The following is a 19,519-nucleotide window of genomic DNA, read 5'->3' as shown; positions in this document are numbered from 1 at the left end:
TTTCTGTTTCTTGTTTTTTGTACTAAATTATATGTATGCACTGAGTACGAGCAGCTTTCAATTTCACTGTACATGTATAGTGACAATAAATGGCATATCTATCTATATCTATATCTACCTCCTCACTCGCCTCCATCCAGGCACCCAGGCAGCACTTCCAGGTGAGACAGAACTTTAAATGCACTTTCACTAATCTCATCTACTGCATCTAGTATTCTCAATATGGTCTCCTGTACATCAGCAAGACTAAGCTTAGACTTGGTGATTGTGTTGTCGAACACTTGTGCCTGGTCTAGCATGGCCTACTGGACCTCGTGGCTGCTAACCAATTTAACTCTGCTTTCTATTCCCACACTGACCTTTCTGACCTGGACCTCCTCCATCTCCAGGAACAGCACCTCGTACCTTGGGTATCTTACAACCTATTTCTCCACACCCCTACCCTTCCCACCTATATTCTTTTCCCTAGTTTCACAATTCGCTACTTGTCAATCCTATTGTCTTTTACCTCTGCAATTTCATCTCTGACCTTTGTCCAACCATCTGCCTATCAACCCCCACCTGCATCCACGTATTGTCTTAAGAAGGGTCTCGACCCAAAACGTCACCCATCTCTTCTGTCCATAGAAGCTGCCTGTCTCACTGTTACTCCAGCTTTTTGTGTCTATCTACGGTTTAAACCAGCATCTGCAGTTTCTTCCTACACACGCCAACTATTACTTGCCAGACTTTGTCCTGCCCCTCTACTCTTCCAGCTTTCTTCCCCCTTCCCCCTCCCACCTCCCACCTCCCACAATCAGTCTGAAGAAGGGTCCTGACAAAAAACAGTCCCGACCCGCTGTGTTACTCAAGCATTTTTGCCTGTCGTGACCTAAGACATCACCTATCCACGTTCTCCAGAGATGCTGCCTGATGTGCTGTTACTCCAGAACTTTGTGTCTTTTTTGTAAACCAGCATCTGCAGTTCCTTGTTTCTTCATGTTCGGTACATTGGTGACTCAATCAGCCTGAGGTAAGGTTACTGGTGTACACCAAATTGTTCTTGTAAGACTAATAACAGTTTTCTGCCAATTGGAAAATTATCTTTATTCTTCTGCTGCTTAATCTCCTTTAAGCAATTACGAATGTATTATCACAAACATGATGAGTGTATTGTTTTTGCAGCCACCTTTAATGTGGTTTATTCAGCATTTTATGAAATGCCTACTGAAAATCTAAAGCATTTAAATGCTTTGAGAAATTAAATTAGATTTTTCAATTGCCATTTTGGATTTATAAAATCATGTTTGCAGCAGTTATTCACATTGTGTGTTCAATTATCATTTTAATAATGGACCGACACTTTCCAGACAACAGAAATCAAACTAACTAGCCTGTTCTACCTCTCTTTCATATATCACTTTTGAAACAGTCTTTCACAGTAAAAAATCACTTGCTTCCACTCCATTTCTGTGAAGTATGTGATGGTTTATAGGCATTATATGGGACTGGCAGACTTTGCTGCAAATGGTATGGAAGGCAGGTTGTATATATATATATATACAATATATCTACACCTCTGCGGCCATCACCAGAATGTAGGCCAATAAATTCCCATATAACTTTTTTTAATATATATTTGATATATTTACAAAGCTTTTCAAGTCAAGAATAGAACCCAAAACGGAATGGATTATATTTGGAATAATAGGAGAAGATACCAATTTAAATAAAGATCAAAATGTTTTTTTTAATTATGGGTTAATAATTGGAAAGAAATTGATACTTAAATTTTGGAAAAATACAACCATACCAACTGTTAAAATGTGGATTAGGAATATGATGGACATAGCACGCCTTGAAGAAATGAGACTCCGACTAATAGATAAATATGACCAATTCTTAAGGAGTTGGTCTCCTTTCATCGACTTTTTGGAATCATGTGATGCAGCGGTACCGTAAAGATTGCTGATTTCAGTTCATGACGCGGATAGATCTACATCTCCGAATACATATTTGGAAATTTCTCTTTGAAGGGGCCTTTTCTTCTATTTCTACTTTCCACTTTCTCTCTTTCTTTTTTATTTTTTATATACACACTTCACGTTTTTCTACTCTCTACCATCTATTTTTCCACTTTTTCCTCTTTCTATTGTTTTCTTTTTCTTGTCTTGCTTACTTCCTTCTCATAACATAAAACTAGAGGTTGTACATAGAATGGATTACGGTATTACATAGTTGGCACCTAAAATTAGGTTCCACTGCACTGTTTTGTACTGTATTAACTTCTAATAAAATAAACAAAAAAAAACAAAAAAATGCAAGGCATGACTTGATCTTGACACAAGACCTCTTGTCAACACTTTAATCCAGGCATTGGAATTGTTAGATGATGTCACCAGCCCCGCGAGAGGCGTTAAAAATAATTATATTCTCCATGCCAAGCGACGACTGTTAAATTGACCACAACCTTATCCTCTCTTATTTTTCTATTCACCCTGACCACAAAACAAAATAGCAACACAGGTGTTGAAACAAGAAAATCATGGTTAAAAGTCTCAATGAACTCTTATGGAAATATTTCCTGACAATATGGTAACCTCCAACTAATGGAATGTTTACAAGGTCTTGAGTTCCTTGAAGTCCATCATGATCAGCAACTGTGAGTAAACTCTTGGCTGCTTTACCAGAAAACAGTACAAACTATTTAGTGCCAATGACCAGCAGAACAAAGAGCTAATTAGTTGGAAATGCATTGCATGATTTCATTCCTTAGCCTTATTCAAATTACTGTACTGTTCTATGATCTTGATATTTGTCTTTAGATTTAGAAATTTCCCCTCGGTTGAAACTCCATCCACACTTCCAAGCAGTGCATTTGGAAAGCAGTGACAGGATCGGTCAAAGTCTGCATGGATTTATGAAGGGGAAATCATGCCTGACTGATCTTCTGAATTTTTTTGAGGATGCAACAAGTAGAAAGGATAAGGGAGAGCCAGTGGATTGGGTGTATCTGAACTTTCAAAAAGCCTTTGACAAGGTCCCACACAAGAGATCAGTGTGCAAAATTAGTGTGCAAAACTAGAGCACATGGAATTGGGGGTAGGGTATTGACATGGACAGAGAACCAGTTGACAGACAGGATGCAAAGAGTAGGAATTAACGGGTCCTTTTCAGAATGGCAGGCAGTGACTAGTGGATGCGCAAGGCTCGGGTGCTGCGACCTCAGTTATTTACAAAATATATTAACGATTTAGACGAGGGAATAAAATGTGACCTCCAATTTTGCGAATGACACAAAGCTGGGTGGCAGTGCGAGGCTGCAGGGTGACTTGGATAGGTTGGCTGAGTGGGCAGATGCATGGCAAATGCAGTATAATGTGGATAAATGTGAGGTTAGCACAATATTCACATCCAATGATTTAATAAAGATAAAAAAGTTGAGTAGAACTTTATTCACTGTTGTTGCCTGTGTGGCGGACCCTGGGGGTTAGGCCACTCCTTGGGTCATCCCCCTCGGCTCTTGAGGGACAGGGACGATTGTATGCCCACGGGGTTTCCCAAGTCCTGCTCGGGGTGGTTCTTTGTGTTTGTGATGATTCATTAAACTGAACCTGCCAGGCGTCTGGCCTTTTCCTGACCGCATCCAGGCCACTACAACTGGTGACCCTGATGTTCATCACGCATCGTGATGGAAGACAACGCCGTTGCGCTGAAGCTCCCGACTTTGTGGACCGAAGAGCCAGATATCTGGTTCCAGCTGGCAGAGGCACAGTTTGCTCTGCGAGGGGTGATGGTAGATGAAACTAAGTACTTTTACATGGACAGCGCATTTTGACCAGGCGACTGTGAGGCGGGTTAAACCTTACCTCAGCGCCCCCCTGTTAACTAACAAATATAGGGGCCTTAAGGACCTGCTTATCAGGAGATTTGGCCTTAGCGAGTCTGAGCGGGCAGCTCGGATTCTCCGAATGGACGGCCTAGGTGACCGCAGGCCGTCGGTGCTCCTGGAGGACTTGCTTGCCCTTATGTGCGACCACCAGCCCTGTTTTTAATTTAAATATGCTTACCTGCAACAGCTCCCGCCTGACATCCGCCTGCAGCTCACAACCGATTCCTTTGCTGACATGCAGGCACTGGCCGAGCGCGCAGACCAGCTGTGGATGTCCCGTCAGCGGGACCTGGAAGCGCTGGTCGTCCTTCCCGCGGCGTTGGGAGGTGCGGAGCAGTTCGGGGCCGCTATCGAACGTGTCTCCGCTGCCCCCGGTCGACCTCCGTGGCGTAATCCGGCCGCCATCGGGCATTCCAGCGCAGGCACATCTCTCCAGCATGGCCCGTCGGCAGTTCCATCCGATGCCAGCAAAGGTCGCTATGGTTCAGCCCAGCCAACTTCACCTGCTATTCCACCAGATGCCAGCAGAGGGGGTTGGTGCTATTATCACCGCCGCTGTAGAGCTGCAGCCAGGCAATGTCGCCCGCCCTGTGCGTTCCCGGGAAAGGCAGGGGTCGGTCGTCAGTGATTCCTTCGACGGCCGGCCATTATCATCGTGTCTTCGCTTGGGATTGCCGCACTGGGGGTCAGTTCCTCATCGACACAGGGGCGGAGGTGAGTGTGCTGTCTCCCTCCATCGCTGACATCCGTGCGGGCAAACGCGGCCCCCTCCTCACAGCGGTGAATGGGAGTGCTATTCGCACCTACGGAGTTCACACCATCTCCCTCAACTTTGGCCACAGCTGCTTTTCGTGGGAGTTTGTCATCGGCGACATTTCCCAGCTGGGCGCCAACTTCCTTCGATCCCATTCAGTCCTCGTTGATGTCAAGCAGTGGTGCCTGGTGCACTCCGTCACGCTGGAGCCGGTCTTCTGTGTTGGTGATCTGGTTGCACGCCCTGATGGTCCCCTGTCATTCATGGATGCAACTTTCGTGCACATCCTGGCGGATTTTCCGGACATCCTCGAATCCCACTTCCGCTCCTCTGCCCCCCAAACACGGGGTGGAGCACCATATTCTCACTACTGGCCCGCCCGTGCAGGCCCGGGCGTGTCGTCTCGCACCAGACAAGCTCCGTCTAGTTCTGGAGGAGTTTCGCCTGATGGAGGTGATGAGCATCGTGCGGCCTCCGATAGCCTATGGGCGTCACCGTTCCTCATGGTTCCCAAAGCGGGAGGGGGCTGGCACCCGTGTGGGGATTACCGTCGCCTGAATAATGCAACCGTCTCTGACAAGTACCCAGTCCCACACATTCAGGACTTCAATGCCCATCTGGCCGGAGCATCGTTGTTCTCCAAGGTGGACCTCGTGCAAGGGTACAACCAGATTCCGGTCCAACCCGACGATATCCCTAAGACAGCCATTGAATTTTTGCGGATGCCATTTGGCATCCGCAAAACCATGCAGGCCTTCCAGCGGCTTACAGACTGTGTGTGCCGTGGCCTGGCCTTTGTATTTGTGTACTTGGACGACATACTCATGGCCAGACACTCATGGCAGGAGCACTGCATTCACCTCCATCAGCTGTGTCAGCGCCTCAGTGATTATGGATTGGTTATCAACTCGTCCAAGTGCCATTTTGGGGTGATGACCATCGAATTCCTTGGCCACCGCTTAACTCCACAAGTGGTGGTGCCTCTGCTAGCCAGGGTGGACGCTGTCCGCTGGTTCCCCCATCCGACCACAGTTAAGGGCCTCCAGGAATTCATGGGGATGGTAGCGTTTTATCACCGTTTCTTGCTCGCGCCGGCCGCAATTATGCGCCCGCTTTTCCACATGATCGCTGGTCATCGCAAGGAGGTTGAGTGGTCCGACGAAGCAGTAGCGGCGTTAGAGAGTCCTAAGGAGGCCCTGGCTGGGACCACGGCGCTCGTCCATCCACGAGAGGATGCCCGACCACCCTCATAGTGGACGCTTCTGAGGTGGTGGTTGGGCGTGTGTTGGAGCAGCTCGTTGATGGATGCTGGCAGCCACTCGCCTTCATCAGCACACCTCAGTGGTGCTCAGCGGCATTACAGCACTTTCGACCATGAGGTCCTTGCCCTGTACCTTGCTGTACGGCACTTTCACTACTTCCTGGATAGGAGGCCTATTACTGCATTTATGGATCACAAGCCGCTAACTTTCTCGTTTGCCAAGGTTTCAGACCCATGGCCTGCCCGGCAGCAGAGGCAGTTGGAGTACATGTCCGAGTACACCTGCTCCATCCGTTTCGTCGAGGGCAAGTATAACAGGGTGGTCGGAACTGTGGTCGGCCATGGCACGCCTCCGGGGGGTTCGCCTACACCACACGACGGTGTATCATCTGCAGGCGAATGGACTGGTGGAGCGGCTTCACCGCCAACTCAAGGATGCCACAGGCAAGGAAATCATTAAAATGTCAACTTAACCCCAAAGGAACACAAAGAGCTGGAGTAACTCAGCGTGTCAGGCAGCACCACCGGAGAACATGGATAGGTGACGTTTCAGGTCAGAATCCTTCTTCAGCCTGATTGTGGAAAAGAAAGCTGAAAGAGAGGAGGGCCAGAACAACAGCCTCCTCTTGAATGTAACTAAAACTAAGGAGCTGATTGTAGATATGTTACAAAACTTACCTTCAGCGGCGCTGCAGTTCTGTCACTGCCCGTGTGGCGACTTTGGTGCCTTTGAGAGGGGGGCGGGATTAATATGCCGTTTTTTCCCAGCCTGTTCAAATCGATTTTTGTCAGGCTGTTTAGCTGCTGAAGAATAATCGCTCCGACATCAGTTTTATTAAGTTTTTTTTAAACTACACTGGATATTTTAATAGCAGGAGTAATTTAAAAATCAACTTCTAAAGCCGTCAACACTGACAACGGGGACGGATTTCACATACGGGACAGGTAAAGTAAAGTAGTTTATTTTGCATATAAACGTGCTTCTTAGGATGCCTTTAATCAAAATTTTATGTTGCGAAAAGGTGACTTAGGACCCATACAAACCGGGAGTATTTTTCCTGCTGATATGGGGTTTAAATTCACCGCAACTGCAACGTTCCAAACGATCGCGTTCCACAAAATCCCACTCGCAAGATGATTTAAATGGCCATTAATTTACGGGAATTAAACACTAAATTCCTTCCATTTGGCCTATAAATTCATGACAATGAGATTTAAAAATCATGTTATATTGTGAATTCTTGTGTGAATGTTATTTGGACACAAGCTATTTAAAAATGTTCTTAAGAAATTGATAGATGTTTAGATCTAGTAATTGAATTTTGTAATTAGCTACAATTAGGTAACTAACTAATTATATGCTTTAATTTCAGGTCATACAAGTAAGTTTCTTATTTATTTCAGAATGCTTCAATCTATAATAACTGAAAATTTCATTCAGTTCTCTTAATTTTTAAGAAAGTTATGGGCTTTTGACTGTCCTTGATCACAGCTTTTGAGTTAAGTCAATGGAAAAGCAATAGGGAACAAGATGCTAATTTCCGAGTATGAAAATGGCCATAACTTTTTTAATACTGAAGATATGAAAGTGAATTAGGTGTCAAATTAAACTTCTTTTTATGCTTTATCTGATGGGATAAATTGCAAACTTGTTTTTTAAATCTCAACATTTTGTAACATTGCTACTGATTGTGGACTTTAGAAGGGCACAACAACCAAGGACGTACACGCCACTGGGGATAAATGGGACTACTGTGGATAGGGTGAGCAGCTTTGAATACCTGGGAGTCCAAATCACTGAGGATCTGACATGGACAACACACACTGCCGCACTGGTGAGAAAGGCAAGACATCGCCTTTCCCACCTCAGGAAGCTGAGGAAATTCAGAGTCTCCCTGAGGATCCTTCAATCCTTCTACTCTGGTGCAGTAGAAAGTATCCTGACCGGAAACAACTCAATCTGGTTTGGCAACAGTTCTGCCCAGGACATGAAGGCTCTACAGAGAGTAGCGCATTGGGCCGAACGCACCAGGGGAAATGCACTCCCTCCCCCCCTTGCAGGACCTATACACCAGGAGGTGCAGATCCAGAGCTAGCAAGATCATGAAGGACACCTACCACCCCAGCAACGGACTGTTCCATCTGCTGCGGTCAGGCAAGCGCCTCCGCTGTCACGCTGCAAAAGCAGAGAGGATGAGACAAAGTTTCTTCCCACTGGCCATCAGGTCTGTAAACTCTGATCTCACCGAGACATAATTACTGTTGTGTTTTTATTTTAAAAATGTAAATACTGGTTCTGTTCTGTTGTTCTGTTGTTTTTTCACAATCCCGCAGGCATTGCCACTTTCATTTCACTGTACATCTTGTATGCGTATGTGACAAAAAACTTGACTTGACTTGTACAACTGCAGTAGGACCACCTTGCTCCTAAACTCAAATCCTCTCGCTATGAAGCCCAACATGCCATTAGCTTTCTTCACTAGCTGCTGTACCTACATTCTTACTTTCAGTGACTGATGTACAAGCACACCCAGGTCTCGTTGCACCTCCCTTTCTTCTCTGACACCGTTCAGATAATAATCTGCCTTCCTGTTCTTGTCACTAAAATGGATAACCTCACATTTATCCACATTATACTGCATCTGCCATACTTCTGCCCACTCACCCAACCTATCTAAGTCACCATGCAGCCTCATGGCATCCTCCTCTCTGCTTACACAGGCCCGTACGAAGCTTTTCAAAAAGGGGGGTGGCATGACAGGATTACAAAAAACTTGATGTGAAATAATGTGCGTGCTGCCCACATCACAAGCGCGAAGTGTGAAGTCCCTCGATGCCAGGGGTTTTAGATGCTTTCTGATACATTCTGAGCCTTATTTTGGAGCATTTTTTAAACCAAATTCATGACCAATATTTCAGAAATTAACAGGAATCCGAGAGATAGCTTTTTCACACAAAGGGTGCTGGGTGTATGGAACGAGCTGCCAGAAGAGGTAGTTAAGGTTGGGACTATCCTAATGTTTAAGAGACAATTGGACACGTATATGGATAGGACAGATTTAGATGGATATGGGCCAAACGCGTGTGAGTGGGACTAGTTTAGATGGGACATGTTGGTCGGTGTGGGCAAGTTGGGCTGAAGGGCCTGTTTCCACACTGCATCATTCTATGACTAAAAAGTGAAGAAGAAAAATGCATGTAGATAAGTAGAGCAGATTTGAAAGAGGAGTGAAATGTAAAGGCAGAGAGGTTTATGGGTGGAAAGGAACATAGGAAAGGAGGGGGGAGAGTGGGCTTGGGCAGATGGGTAAAGGGAAAATAGTCACAAAGTGCTGGAGTAACTTAGTGGGTCAGGAAGCATCTGCACAGAATATGAATAGGCGATGTTTCACAGAGTGCTGGAGTAACTCAGCGGGTCAGGCAGCATCTCTGGAGAACATGGATAGGTGACATGTCACAGAGTGCTGGAGTAACTCAGTGAGTCAGGCAGCATCTCTGGAGAAAAGGTATAGATTATATTTCGGGTCAAGACCGTTCTTCAGTAATATTCATGATGTGACATGCATAGACATTCCTGAATGTTACCCAAACCATCGTGAGCTACTTTGTTACGGTGCTTGCCCTCTCCTATAACGTCTCTGCTGCCTTGGGTGATGCAGGATAGGACACAAGCTTTGTGACGCTGTTGCCGTCTGTCCCAGCCTGGTAAAAACCTGGATGAAGTGGATTTGGAGAGGATGTTTCCACTAGTGGGAGAGTCTAGGACCAGTGGCCACAGCCTCAGAATTAAAAGACATTCCTTTAGGAAGGAGATGAGCAGGAATTTCTTAAGTCAGAGGGTGGTGAACTGTGGAATTAATTGCCACAGACAGCTGTGGAGGTCAAGTCAATGGACATTTTTCAGGAGGAGATTGATAGATTCTTGATTGATACCAGTGTCGGAGGCAATGGGGAGAAGGCAGGAGAATGGGTTTGAGAGGGAAAGATAAAGTCATAGAGTGATACAGTGTGAAAACGGGCCCTTCGGCCCAGCATGTCTCATCTGCACTCCGCATAAATCGTCCCTGTAGCATGTCTCATCTGCACTAGTCCCACCTGCCCACGTTTGATCCATATCCCTCCGAATCCATGTACCTGTCTAACTGTTTCTTAAATGTTGTGATAGTCCCTGCCTCAACTATCTCCTCTGGCAGCTTGTTCCATACACCTACCACCCTTTGTCAGGGGGTCAGCAGGGATGGCGTGGGCCCAGCGGGGGTCAGTGGGGGGTGGCGTGGGCCCAGCGGGAGTGGCTTGGGCCCAGTGGGGGTGGTGTGGACCCAGCGGAGATGGCGTGGGCCCAGCAGCGGGGGGGTCAGGGGGGGGGTGGGTGTGGGCCCAGCGGGAGTGGCGTGGGCCCAGCGGGTGTGGCTTGGGCCCAGTGGGGGGTGGTGTGGGCCCAGCGGGGGTGGCGTGGGGGGGGTGGTGTGGGCGGGAGATGGCTTGGGCCCCGGCGGAGGGGGGAGGCGAGGGGAACGGGCCCTGCCGTAGCGGCGTCTGGTGTTGGGGTTACAGCTGCTGGGTTCAGATTCAGCCACTCCCGCCCGGCGACGGGAGAACGGAGAACTGGCCATTTCCAAATTGGAAACGCTGATTTTTTTTCCGATTTTTTTTTTTCCTTACTCTGGGAAGGGGGGTTGGGGGGAGTGGTGGAAAGGGGGGTGCGGTCGCACCCAAAGCACCCCCCCCTTCGGACGGCCATGTTACACTGTCACCCAGCTTTGTGTCATCCACAAATTTAGAGATGTTACATTTAATTCCCTTGTCTAAATTGTTAATATATATTGTAAACAACTGGGGTCCCAGCACCGAGCCTTGCGGCACCCCACTAGTCACTGCCTGCCATTCGGAAAAGGACCCGTTATTTCCTACTCTTTGCTTCCTGTCTGCCAACCAGTTCTCTATCCATGTCAATACCCTACCCCCAATACCATATGCTCTCATTTTGCACACTAATCTCTTGTGTGAGACCTTGTCAAAGGCTTGTTGAAAGTCCAGATACACCACATCCACTGGTTCTCCCTTATCCATTCTATTTGTTACGTCCTCAAAAATTTCCCCTTCATAAATCCATGCTTTCCAAATGCGCTGCTATAACATCTTTAATAATTGACTCCAGCATCTTCCCCACTACCGATGTAAGGCTAACTGGTCAATAATTCCCCATTTTCTCTCTCCCTCCTTTCTTAAAAGGTGGAGTTACATTTGCTACATTCCAGTCCACAGGAACTGATCCAGAGTCGAGAGAACATTGGAAAATGATCACCAATGCATCCACGATTTCTGGGGCCACCTCCTTGAGTACACTAGGATGCAGACCATCAGGTCCTGGGGATTTATCTGCCTTCAGTCCCAACACTTTGCCTAACACCATTTCCTGACTAATGTGGATTCCCTTCAGTTCCTCCCTCCCACTAAATCCTTGGTTCCCTAGTATTTCCGGGAGATTGTTTGTGTTTTTCTCTGTGATGACAGAACCAAAGTAATCGTTTAACTGTTCTGCCATTTCCTTTTTTCCCATTATAAATTAATCTGCCTCTGACTGTAAGGGACCTACATTCGTCTTCACTAATCTTTTCCTTTTTATATACATAAAGAAACTTTTACAGTCAGTTTTTATATTCCCCGCAAACTTTCTTTCATGCTCTTTTTTCCACCTCTTAATTATCTCCTCTGTCCTCATAGAAACATAGAAACATAGAAATTAGGTGCAGGAGTAGGCCATTCGACCCTTCGAGCCTGCACCGCCATTCAATATGATCATGGCTGATCATCCAACTTAGTATCCCGTACCTGCCTTCTCTCCATACCCTCTGATCCCCTTAGCCACATCTAACTCCCTCTTAAATATAGCCAATGAACTGGCCTCGACTACCCTCTGCGGCAGAGAGTTCCAGAGATTAACCACTCTCTGTGTGAAAAAAGTTCTTCTCATCTCGGTTTTAAAGGATTTCCCCCTTATCCTTAAGCTGTGACCCCTTGTTCTGGACTTCCCCAACATCGGGAGCAATCTTCCTGCATCTAGCCTGTCCAACCCCTTAAGAATTTTGTAAGTTTCTATAAGATCCCCTCTCAATCTCCTAAATTCTAGAGAGTATAAACTAAGTCTATCCAGTCTTTCTTCATAAGACAGTCCTGACATCCCAGGAATCAGTCTGGTGAACCTTCTCTGCACTCCCTCTATGGCAATAATGTCCTTCCTCAGATTTGGAGACCAAAACTGTACGCAATACTCCAGGTGTGGTCTCACCAAGACCCTGTACAACTGCAGTAGAACCTCCCTGCTCCTATACTCAAATCCTTTTGCAATGAAAGCTAACATACCATTCACTTTATTCACTGCCTGCTGCACCTGCATGCCTACCTTCAATGACTGGTGTACCATGACACCCAGGTCTCGCTGCATCTCTCCCCTTTTCCCAATCGGCCACCATTTAGATAATAGTCTGCTTTGCTGTTTTTTGCCACCAAAATGGATAACCTCACATTTATCCACATTATACTGCATCTGCCAAACATTTGCCCACTCACCCAGCCTATCCAAGTCACCTTGCAGTCTCCTAGCATCCTCCTCACAGCTAACACTGCCAGCTTAGTGTCATCCGCAAACTTGGAGATATTGCCTTCAATTCCCTCATCCAGATCATTAATATATATTGTAAATAGCTGGGGTCCCAGCACTGAGCCTTGCGGTACCCCACTAGTCACTGCCTGCCATTGTGAAAAGGACCCGTTTACTCCTACTCTTTGCTTCCTGTTTGCCAGCCAGTCCTCTATCCACATCAATACTGAACCCCCAATGCCATGTGCTTTAAGTTTGTATACTAATCTCTTATGTGGGACCTATGACCCGCGGTCCCCTGCTATTTCCGGCAAATTATTTATGTCTTCCTTAGTGAAGACGGAACCAAAGTAGTTATTCAATTGGTCCGCCTGTTGAGTAAATTTCTCCCAGTCCTCTAATTTTGCCACTTATTCTGTACAATTTATATGTCTCTTCTTTGTATTTACCACTATCATTGACTTCCCTCGTTAGCCACGGTTGAGCCGCCTTCCCAGTTTTATTTTTTGGCCAGATATGGATGAATAATTTCTGGAGTTCATCCATTCCGTCTTTAAATCCACTGCATCTCCACTGTCAACCCTTTAAGTATAATTTGCCAGTCTATCCTAGCCTATTCCCGTCTCTTACCTTCAAAGTCTCCTTAATTCAAGTTCAGGACCCTCGTCTTGGAATTAACTGTGTCACTCTCCATCGTAATGCAGAATTCCACCATATTATAGTCACTGTTGCCCACGGGGCCTTGCACAAAAAGATCAATAACTAATCCTTCCTCATTACACAATACCCTATCTAGGATGGCCTGCCCTCTAGTCAGTTCCTCTACATATTGGTTTAAAAACCCATCCCGTATACATTCCCGTACCGATTCTACAACATCCAAGCTAAAGTCTCTCTTTACTATTGTATTAATTTCCTCTTTACCCAGCAATACCACCTCATCTCCTCTTCCTTTCTGTCTATCCTTCTGAATATTGAATATGCCTGCATGTTCAGCTCCCAGCCTTGGTCACTCACACGGTGAGGTTACAGGTGAGGTTTTTTTTGATAGGCAGAAAATAGGACAAAGGCTAGAGATGAAAAGATAAAAGTTGAGAGATAAAGATAGAAGAGTCGCAGATTGTGAAGACAATTAGGAAGGAATGTAGGTGGAAGGAGGGAGAGGTGAAATGGGTACATCCAGGTGGGGCATAGGGAAAGAGGAGGAGGGAAAGGGTATGTAGTTGTCTATAATTGGAGAATGCAATGTTCATATCATTGGGTTGCAAGCTACGCTAGCAGAATATGGGGTGCTGTTCTTCCAGTTTGAGTGTTTGGCAATTGAGAGAAAAGTCAGTATGGGAATGGGAAGAAGAGTTAAAGTGGTTAGCAACCAGGAGATCCAGTAGGCCTTGTTGGACTGAGCGCAATTGTTCAGCGAGATGGTCGCCGAACCCTAAAGGGTAACTAGGAATATAACTAGGAATAGAATAGAAGGGCTGCAAGGAATAGAAACCCAGCCTACTAAACTTCTCCATATAGCTCACATCCTCTAGTCCTGAAAACAACCTTGTAAATATTTTCTGAACCATTTCAAGCTTGACAATATCTTTCCTATACCATGGTGTGCAGCACTGAACACAATATTCTAAATGCAGTTTCACCAACGATTTATACAACTGCAACATAATTGAACATCCTTTAATTCAGAGGCTATGACGTCTAGTCCTAGACTCTTCCACTAGGGGAAACACCCTCTCCACATCCACTCATAGAAACATAGAAATTAGGTGCAGGAGTAGGCCATTCGGCCCTTCGAGCCTGCACCGCCCATCATCCAACTCAGTATCCCGTACCTGCATTCTCTCCATACCCCCTAATCCCCTTAGCCACAAGGGCAACATCTAACTCCCTCTTAAATATAGCCAATGAACTGGCCTCAACTACCCTCTGTGGCAGAGAGTTCCAGAGATTCACCACTCTCTGTGTGAAAAAAGTTCTGCTCATCTCTGGTTTAAAGGATTTCCCCCTTATCCTTAAGCTGTGACCCATTGTCCTGGACTTCCCTAACATCGGGAACAATCTTCCTGCATCTAGCCTGTCCAACCCCTTAAGAATTTTGTAAGTTTCTATAGATCCCCTCTCAATCTCCTAAATTCTAGAGAGTATAAACCAAGTCTATCCAGTTTTTCTCCATAAGACAGTCCTGACATCCCAGGAATCAGTCTGGTGAACCTCCTCTGCACTCCCTCTATGGCAATAATGTCCTTCCTCAGATTTGGAGACCAAAACTGTACGCAATACTCCAGGTGTGGTCTCACCAAGACCCTGTACAACTGCCAGCCTTTCCAAGCCTTTCACTATTCTGTATATTTCATTCTTCTAAACTCCAGCGAGTACAGGCCCAGTGCCGGCAAACGCTCAGCATAGGTTAACCTACTCATTCCTGGGATCATTCTTGTAAACCTACTCTGGACCCTCTCCAGAGCCAGCAAATCCGTCCTCAGACTTGGTGCACAAAATTGCTCACGATATTCCAAATGCGGACTTACGGAGCCTCAGCATCACATCCCTGTTTTTGTATACAAGCCCTCTTGAAATAAATACGAGCCTTGAGTTTGCTTTCTTTACTGCCGATTTGACTTGTAGATTAACATTTTAGGAATCCTGCACCAGCACCTCCAAGTCCCTTTGCACCTCCGATTTTTGGATTCTCTCCCCATTTAGAAAATAGTCTAATAGCTCTCAGAGATCTTCGGTTTCGTTCCACACTCCAAAGATGTACAGATTTGTTGGTTAATTGGCTGGGTATAAATGTAAAATTGGCCCTCGTGTGTTTAGGATAGTGTTAATGTGAGGGATCATTGGTTGGTGGGGACTTGGTATGCTGAAGAGCCTGTTTCCGTGCTGTATCGCTAAATTAAACAAAACTATTCAATTACAGTAAATTGCAGCAAGTTCATGCTTGGCTGTCCAAAATCAGAAGGCAGCTGGGATAATGGCATCAGACAGCAAGTTCTGATCTTTGGCTCTTGTGTGCGAATCCTGAAATCCTAATAGCGAGGGAGGTTAATTCTGGCAGGTCAATGTGAACTGCTGGCAGTTTCTACTAAGTTTTAACTTAACATTTCTCTGTTATCCTCCTTCAGTTCTTCCTCTCTCTCTTTCTTCCTAGCTGCATCATATCCTCATCACACTCATTCAGCTCTCTATATCAAGTCTCTATTTACATTAAACATCTCTCAACTTTGTAACATTTTCCCTCTCAACCCCATTTTCCTGCTTTCTCCTCAGAATCTCTTTCAGCTCTCTCAGAAAACCCAGCAGATTCTGAGTGATTTCAACATTCTCATTCTCTGTTTTCATATGCTTGCCAACATCCGACAGCTCTCTCTAGCTCTTGCGATATTTGTTTGAACCCAGGTCACTGGCGCTATGAAGCAGCAACGCTACATGCTGCACAACTGTGTGACTCATATTCAAAACTTATACTCTACCAATCTTTTTCAGCTCCCACTCTCCATCAGCATACATATGGGAAATGAGTATCCTTGATGTGAAAAATTCCTGGGAGATCAGAGGAGGATGTATCAACATTGACCATATAAGCAATTGGAAAACACATGCTTAAAGAAATGTAATGTCCAGATATATAATGTAATGGGGCTATATCAGCATTACGTAGAAACATAGAAAATAGGTGCAGGAGTAGGCCATTCGGCCCTTCGAGCCTGCACGGCCATTCAATATGATCATGGCTGATCATCCAACTCTGTATCCTGTGCCTGCCTTCTCTCCATACCCCCTGACCCCCTTAGCCACAAGGGCCACATCTAACTCCCTCTTAAATATAGCCAATGAACTGGCCTCAACTACTTTCTGTGGCACAGAATTCCACAGATTAACCACTCTTTGTGTGAATTTTTTTTTTCTCATCTCGGTCCTAAAAGACTTAAACTGTGACCCCTTGTTCGGGACATCCCCAACATCGGGAACAATCTTCCTGCATCTAGCCTGTCCAACCCCTTAAGAATTTTGTAAGTTTCTATAAGATCCCCCCTCAATCATCTAAATTCTAGCGAGTACAAGCCAAGTCTATCCAGCCTTTCTTCACATGAAAGCCCTGCCAACCCAGGAATCAGTCTGGTGAACCTTCTCTGTACCCCCTCTATGGCAAGAATGTCTTTCCTCAGATTAGGAGACCAAAACTGAATGCAATACTCCAGGTGTGGTCTCACCAAGGCCCTGTAAAACTGCAGTAGAACCTCCCTGCTCCTATACTCAAATCCTTTTGCTATGAATGCTAACATACCATTCGCTTTCTTCACTGCCTGCTGCACCTGCATGCCTGCTTTCAATGACTGGTGTACCATGATATCCAGGTCTCGTTGCATCTCCCCTTTTCCTAATCGGCCACCATTCAGATAATAGTCTACTTTCCTGTTCTTGCCACCAAAGTGGATAACCTCACATTTATCCACATTATACTGCATCTGCCATGCGTTTGCCCACTCACCCAACCTATCCAAGTAACCTTGCAGCCTCCTAGCATCCTCCTCACAGCTAACACTGTCCCCCAGCTTTATGTCATCCGCAAACTTGGAGATGTTGCATTCAATTCCCTTTCCAAATCATTAATATATATTGTAAATAGCTGGGGTCTCAACACTGAGCCTTGTGGTACCCCACTAGTCACTGCCTGCCATTCTGAAAAGGACCCGTTTATTCCTACTCTTTGCTTCCTGTCTGCCAGTCAGTTCTCTATCCACATCAATACTGAACCCCCAATGCCGTGTGCTTTAAGTTTGCATACCAACCTCTTATATGGGACCTTGTCGAAAGCCTTATGAAAGTCCAAATATAACACATCCACTGGTTCTCCCTTATCCACTCTACTAGTTACATCCTCGAAAAAAATTCTGTAAGATTTGTCAGACATGATTTACCTTTCATAAATCCATGCTGACTTTGTTCAATGATTTCACCACTTTTCAAATGTGCTGCTATCCCATCTTTAATAACTGACTCTAGCATTTTCCCCACTACCGATGTTAGACTAACTGGTCTGTAATTCCCCGTTTTCTCTCTCCCTCCCTTTTTAAAAAGTGGGGTTACATTAGCTACCCTCCAGTCTTCAGGAACTACTCCAGAATCTAAAGAGTTTTTAAAAATTATCACTAATGCATCCACTATTTCTGGGGCTACTTCCTTAAGCACTCTGGGATGCAGCCTATCTGGCCCTGGGGATTTATCAGCCTTTAAGCCATTCAATTTACCTAACACCACTTCCCGACTAACCTGGATTTCACTTAGTTCCTCCATCTCATTTGACCCCCGGTCCCCTGCTATTTCCGGCAGATTATTTATGTCTTCCTTAGTGAAGACAGAACCAAAGTAGTTATTCAATTGGTCTGCCATTTCCTTGTACCCCATGATCAATGCACCTGTATCTGACTGCAACGGACCTACATTTGTTTTAACTAATCTTTTTCTCTTCACATATCTATAAAAGCTTTTGCAGTCAGTTTTTATGTTTCCTGCCAGCTTTTTTTCATAATCTGTTTTCCCATTCCTAATTAAGCCCTTTTCCCTCCTCTGCTGGACCCTGAATGTCTTCCAGTCCTCTGGTAGGCTTCTTTTTCTGGCTAATTTGTATGCTTCATCTTTTGTTTTGATACTATCCCTTGTTATCCACGAATGCACTACCTTCCCTGATTTATTATTTTGCCAAACTGGGATGAACAATTGTTGTAGCTCATCCATGCGGTCTTTAAATGCCTTCCATTGCATATCCACCGTTAACCCTTTAAGAATCAATTGCCAGTCTATCTTGGCCAATTCCCGTCTCATACCCTCAAAGTTACCTTTCTTTAGGTTCAGAACCCTTGTTCCTGAATTAACTATGTCACTCTCCATCCTAATGAGGAACTCAACCATATTATGGTCACTCTTGCCCAAGGGGCCACGCACAACAAGACTGCTAACTAATCCTTCCTCATTACTCAATTCCCAGTCTAGAATAGCCTGCTCTCTCGTTGGTTCCTCTACATGTTGGTTTAGAAAATTATCCCGCATACATTCTAAGCATTATGCGATAAAGATAGACTATTCAAGAAAATGATTGATAGTAAGGGTCAAAATGTTATTAGAAATTGGAAAGACATTCTGGATTTCTTCAGGGACTATTTCTGACATTTTGTCAAACTTACAGCATATTATTGCCAATATGTGAGTCTGCCATGTTAAGGCATAAAACATTCCACCCACAGCAATGCAGGCAAGGACAGAGTTATAACTCCATAATCCATTATAGATTTTCTGAAATGGCGAGGCCAAAGACAACCCTGCAAAAAAGTAAAGATAAAAGCAGCTTAGCCTCTTAATGTTTGCAATTTGTTTACATCCTCTTCCAATAAAAATGTTTAACAAATACCTTTTCCTTTAGTTAAATCTTCATCTTTAGTTAAATCTGACATCTTCAACCTGTCACTTGCCCAAGCAGTTGCCCCACGTGCCTTAAAACCACCTCCATCGTGCCAGTGCCAAAACACTCCACTGCGGCAAGCCTCAACGACTTCCGCCCAGTTGCACTTACCCCCATCATCACCAAGTGCTTCGAGAGGCTGGTCCTGGCACACCTCAAAAGCTGCCTACCTCCCACACTGGATCCCTATCAGTTTGCCTACCGCAAGAACAGGAGTACGGAGGATGCCATCTCAACGGCACTTCACTCCGCCCTCTCCCACCTCGACAACAGAGACGCTTACGTAAGAATGCTGTTCATCGATTACAGCTCAGCATTCAACACCATTATACCATCTAAACTGATCACCAAACTCGGTAACCTGGGCATCGATCCCTCCCTCTGCAACTGGATACTGGACTTTCTAACCAACAGACCACAGTCTGTGAGGTTAGACAACCACACCTCTTCAACCCTCACCCTGAACACCGGCGTTCCACAGGGCTGTGTGCTGAGCCCCCTCCTCTACTCCCTCTTCACCTATGACTGCACACCTGTACATGGTACTAACACCATCATCAAGTATGCAG

At 45.4% G+C, this 19,519-nt stretch overlaps 1 protein-coding gene across 4 annotated transcripts in view; it reads right to left on the bottom strand.

Annotated features, from left to right (window-relative positions):
• LOC129695897 (urea transporter 2-like) overlaps positions 1 to 19,519 on the bottom strand; it is a 147,448-nt gene that overhangs the window by 12,579 nt on the left and 115,350 nt on the right. For all 4 annotated transcript variants that reach the window (XM_055633349.1, XM_055633355.1, XM_055633342.1 and 1 more), the window contains one exon: positions 18,676 to 18,810. In XM_055633349.1, coding sequence (XP_055489324.1) covers positions 18,676 to 18,810 — 135 coding nt within the window. The remainder of the gene's footprint in view (positions 1 to 18,675; positions 18,811 to 19,519) is intronic.

This window comes from Leucoraja erinacea, chromosome 1 (genome assembly GCF_028641065.1).
Source record: "Leucoraja erinacea ecotype New England chromosome 1, Leri_hhj_1, whole genome shotgun sequence".
In the NCBI taxonomy this organism is placed as follows: Eukaryota; Metazoa; Chordata; class Chondrichthyes; order Rajiformes; family Rajidae; genus Leucoraja; species Leucoraja erinaceus.
This window is presented reverse-complemented; position numbering and strand designations above follow the sequence as displayed.